General features: G+C 42.6%; 1 protein-coding gene across 1 annotated transcript in view; it reads right to left on the minus strand.

The window, feature by feature from the left end:
* Positions 1-4,653, minus strand: part of LOC101859110 (cystathionine gamma-lyase) — a gene marked incomplete in the record, with an annotated part of 21,796 nt that overhangs the window by 15,070 nt on the left and 2,073 nt on the right. The window contains 1 exon segment of the mRNA XM_013084484.2: positions 1,385-1,624. Within this exon segment, the coding sequence (XP_012939938.1) occupies positions 1,385-1,552 (168 nt within the window).

A 4,653-nucleotide genomic window follows, 5' to 3' on the forward strand; every position in this document is an offset into this window, starting at 1 on the left:
ATAAACTTTGGTTTTATTTCATGAAATTGACTTCTTCAGATAAAAGTGTTTCCTTTCTGAAATTTATTACCTTCATTGCCTCATCTTTCTAAGTACACAGAAAACATCATCTCCTTTAAAACAATTCAGTATCAAACGCTCATTGATTAATTATAAAATGTTATCATCGGCTTTCGAGGACGTTCGCTTTCTATAATGTATCTGCAATAGAAGAAGAGCTAACTATCTCGCGGAACACACTCCTGGGCCCACTCAGTTGAGCAAGGTCCCGGAGAAAGAGCTGAACCTTTCAGTCCGGACGGAAGCTCCAGAAGCGGAAGTGGCCTCCACTCTGAGCTGTTGACCTTTGACCAGCTTCAGGTTCACTGTGAGAGAGCTCGTCTGGTCGTGGCGCACCAGCATGGCGGCTTTGGTCACGTGGTTCACTTTCAAAGTCGCCTCGAAACTGGGGAGTAACAGGCAATAATATAATACTGTTGAAAGCACTTAAAAAAGCGTCACTTTATCAACCTGCCCAAAATTGTAGCTTTAAACAATAGTGGAATTTTTGTTTCTTTCCTTTATATAAAAAAAACAAGGAACTCTTTAATACATTGTACTCACTGCTCAGTCACCAGCACTTTTAATAATAAAATAATAATAATAATAATAATAATAATAATGGTAATAATAATAAATGCATTTATATAGCGCATATCCATGCTCAAGAGCATGCTATATGCGCTTTACAACTATTATTACCGCAGCAGATCCTCTGAGAACACTCAGAAACATTCTCAGCTTCTTCGGAAGCATACAGTGCAAGCTGCAGATTTCACCCGCTCAAACACTATCAAACTGACAAGATCGTACACTATCTATAGCCGAGTATCCATTTCCACCTGGGTAAAGTGAGGCCAAGGACACAACATCGGGCCCCTGACGAGATTCGAACCCACGACCTTACGGTTGTGACTCCGAGAGCCTAAGCACTAGGCCACCGACGCCACTTTGGTATTCATTTATGTTGGAAGCATAGGGTGATGCGTGAGCCGACTATTTTTTAGTTGTTGTTTTTTGTAGAGGTTTTACGGCACTCGCAACTTCATAAGGTCATATGAGCGCCAAGGGGTGGATGTCAAAAGAGAAGTCCTTACAGGGAATCAGACTTACTCTGCTCACCTCTCAAGCTTTAACAGTACAAGGTCTGCTTCGACTATCAAGGTACCCCAGTTTGTTTCTGTGTTTGTTTTGGGTTTGTTTGCTTTTGTTTTGTTTGTTGTTGTTTGTTGTTGGTTTTTTGTTTCTTTTTTGTTTGTCTGTTTGTTTTGTTTTGGTTGCTTGTTTGTTGGTTTTTTTGTTGGTTTTTTTTTTTTGGAGGGGGGGTTAAAACTTCATGACTCACCTCCCCCTCAGCATAGACGTCGTGTTTGAAACTGTTGGAGGTCACGATAGGGGTCACTAACGCTCTGGACTTCCAGTTATCCGCGTCTTGACCGCTGTGAATGGCTAGCGTAGCCAGACCCAAGGTCTCTTCAGACTGTTTCTCAAAAGGCTTTGAGTCTTCTTCCATATTGGTCCTGTGTGTGCGAGGTCGCCAGTAGAATGGTAAGGGTGTGGTTATGTTTATTCGTCGATTAGTGACCTGTGGAAAAAAACAAAACAACAGTTACTGTTTCTGGGAAATTTTGTTTTCTCTCACATAAACACACATGCACGCACGCACAACCGCACCCACCCACACACGCACACACACACACACACACACACACACACACACACACACACACACACACACATTTATTTTCATAATGTTTATACGCACATGTTTATAAATTTAAATATAAAGACGGACAAACCCCCCGGCGGTGCTACAGACTGAAGTATCTTTAGGCCATTCCCAAAGGATGGGGGGACATTAACCTCTCGAGTTCTTGTGCACCGTAGAATTGTAGTAGTAAATAGGCTATTTCATCAATGTCACGCTAATAACAGTGTCTGAACTGCAACAGGGACCTGCTGCTTTTTCTTTCCCAATCCTTACTATCGTCATTGTTCCTCTACTTCTTTTGTATGATTGTCAAACTCTTGAGACCCGCTATTTCTGGGGTGCATTGATAGCCGAAGCAGACTTTGACTTTGTGCTGTTGAAGCTAGAGAGGTGAGCAGAGTAGGCCTGATTCCCTGTAAGGACTTCTCCTTTGACATCCACCCCTTGGCTCTCAAATGCCCTTATGCAGTTGTGAGCACCGTAAAAACTCCTAAAACAAAAAAAGACAGACAGGTATCCAACTTGACAGATACGCCCCATCCACGACCAAACTGTCCGTCTGTCTGTATGAATGTATGTCTGTCTGACTGTATGTACGTATGTCTGTCTCTCTGTCTGTCTGTCTATATGTCACTCTGTGTGTATACACAGAGACCACAGTCTAGTGAAAACAATAATGCAAAAAAAAATAATTCAAAAACCCTTAGAGAACTCATAAGTAACGAAACAATAACAAAAGTTGAGAAAGACATCAAGGAAGTTCTTTGACACCTGCAGTCAGACGATACTAAAAATAAAAATAAAAATAAATAAATAGCATTTTTATAGCGCATGTCCCCACTCGAAAGCAAACTCTATGCGCTTTACACTATATTATTACCCCAGCAGACCATAGAACACTCCGAAACATTCTCAGCTTCTCTAAAATTGTCTCCTTTCACCTCCTTTCCTACAATGTTCTGTCGTCTGCTTTCGTCCTCTCTTTCTGCCCTCACACCCTCACCACCTCTGGGCTCCTGACTCTTTCCGCAGCCTTTCTACTGCTACTCCTTAGCGCCTTCTTACTGCTGTCTTTCAGCCACACCCCTGATCTTAAGGTAGGAAAGATCTACACCTAGCCGTCTCGGACAAGGGCGAAAAATCTCAGAGGGCCCGTGTGCAAGTTGCCCATGTTAAAGATCCCTTAATGGTCTAAAATCGATAAGAGTAGGCTTCGGCCGCCGCCCGGGCAAAATTCAAAATTTCCTACCAACTAAAAAAAAAAAGTCTAATGTGTCCCGCGCGCTCATACGACCTTAATATGCAGTTGCAAGTGCCGTATAATACCAACATTTAAAATAAAAAAAAAGAAAACGCCGTCTTTATTGTGCAAAACAGCACGAAAGGATCCCAATGCGTCAATGTTCCGACTATTCAGGCAGACGAATCAAAATCTCGTGCTCTTCCGACACGACAGCATCCGCCCTAACCACACTGCCCGTGTAACAACACAGTTTCTGGAAGACCAAGGCATGAATGTCATAGACTGGCTACTGTTCTCACCGCACGTGTTTCTCACAGATCACACCTTGTATGGCCTGAACAGCAAAAAGTGTACAAGAGGCCTTTTTTTTTCTTTTTGGAATCAGTTGAAGATCGCACGGACGCAAAATGAGGAAAAGATTCATAAAACAAATCAGTGAAAATGATGAAAAGATTGATATTTGGTCACAAAAACGTCACCAAAAGGAATTAATATTCGCCTAATACGGGGTGCCCACTACGGCTGGATTGGGCCGATCGCCCGACTCGATCGCCTGAAACAGAAAACAAACACGTTTTGTTTTTGAGGCGACCGAGTCGGGCGTGGTGGGCACCCCGCATAAGGTAGGGTGTGAGGTAAAGGGACCAAAGATGGACACAGAGTAACGTGGGCGGATAACATGAAAGCATGGACAGTGGGCAGGCCTATCCGGCATGTCAGAGTGTATAACGGCAGCAACCTTCACCTTGACCACCAATGTTTATTTATAGAGGCACCAGCCAGCCATGTCCAGTTGCTGTTTTAGTCTCTTTTTCCTGTCTACCAATTAATGTTCTTTTTTTTCCAATTTATTGGTTCTGCTTCCATGCACTCCGTACCAATGGTTCTCAACATAATGGCAGCAACCTCGACCTCGACCATCAATAATTTATTTATAGAGGCACCAGCCATCCATGGTGCTGCTGTAGTCTATAAGACCAATCTCCTCGTTGTCTAAGAAGTGGAGATATGATGTATAAACTCAACTATTGCATTTTTTTCTTTTTGTGGACGGTCACATCCCTTTACCGACATCCTTTTCTGTAAGGAGTGGAAAGAAAGATGTAGAGACCCATGTTTTGTAACAGCAAGCGACCGTAAACGCTGGCGGGTCATTGCACGCCGACCTCTGAGTGAGAGATGACACCTCCAGGACCTAGGCGACCGATGAGAAGATATTATGTCTTGGTTTATCTACAATATTAATGGGATCATGCAAATTACTAAGCGTGACAGATTTTTAACTACGTCTCGATTTATTCTTAACTGCAAACGACGTATCTAAAGAGGGTACTTGGAAAGAATGAAGACCGTGGATCGAAATATTTAAAGTATGATATAATAGTAATTATAATAATTTATTATAATACAACCTGACCACACTGTTACGTAACTTGACCCCATTACGTACGTAATCCGACCTCATTATGTACGTAACCTGACCACAGTATCATTATGTAATCTGATCACATTTAATTTAACTTGACCACACTGTGCGTAATCTGAAATCACTTCCTACAAGGCTCCAACACACTATCATGGAGCCTCAGCAATCTGACCCCCCGACTATGACCATCAGAACGTACTACATGTATTGATCTACGTTATCTGACCCCCCCCT

Source organism: Aplysia californica, unplaced genomic scaffold, assembly GCF_000002075.1.
Source record: "Aplysia californica isolate F4 #8 unplaced genomic scaffold, AplCal3.0 scaffold00297, whole genome shotgun sequence".
NCBI classification, from domain to species: domain Eukaryota; kingdom Metazoa; phylum Mollusca; class Gastropoda; order Aplysiida; family Aplysiidae; genus Aplysia; species Aplysia californica.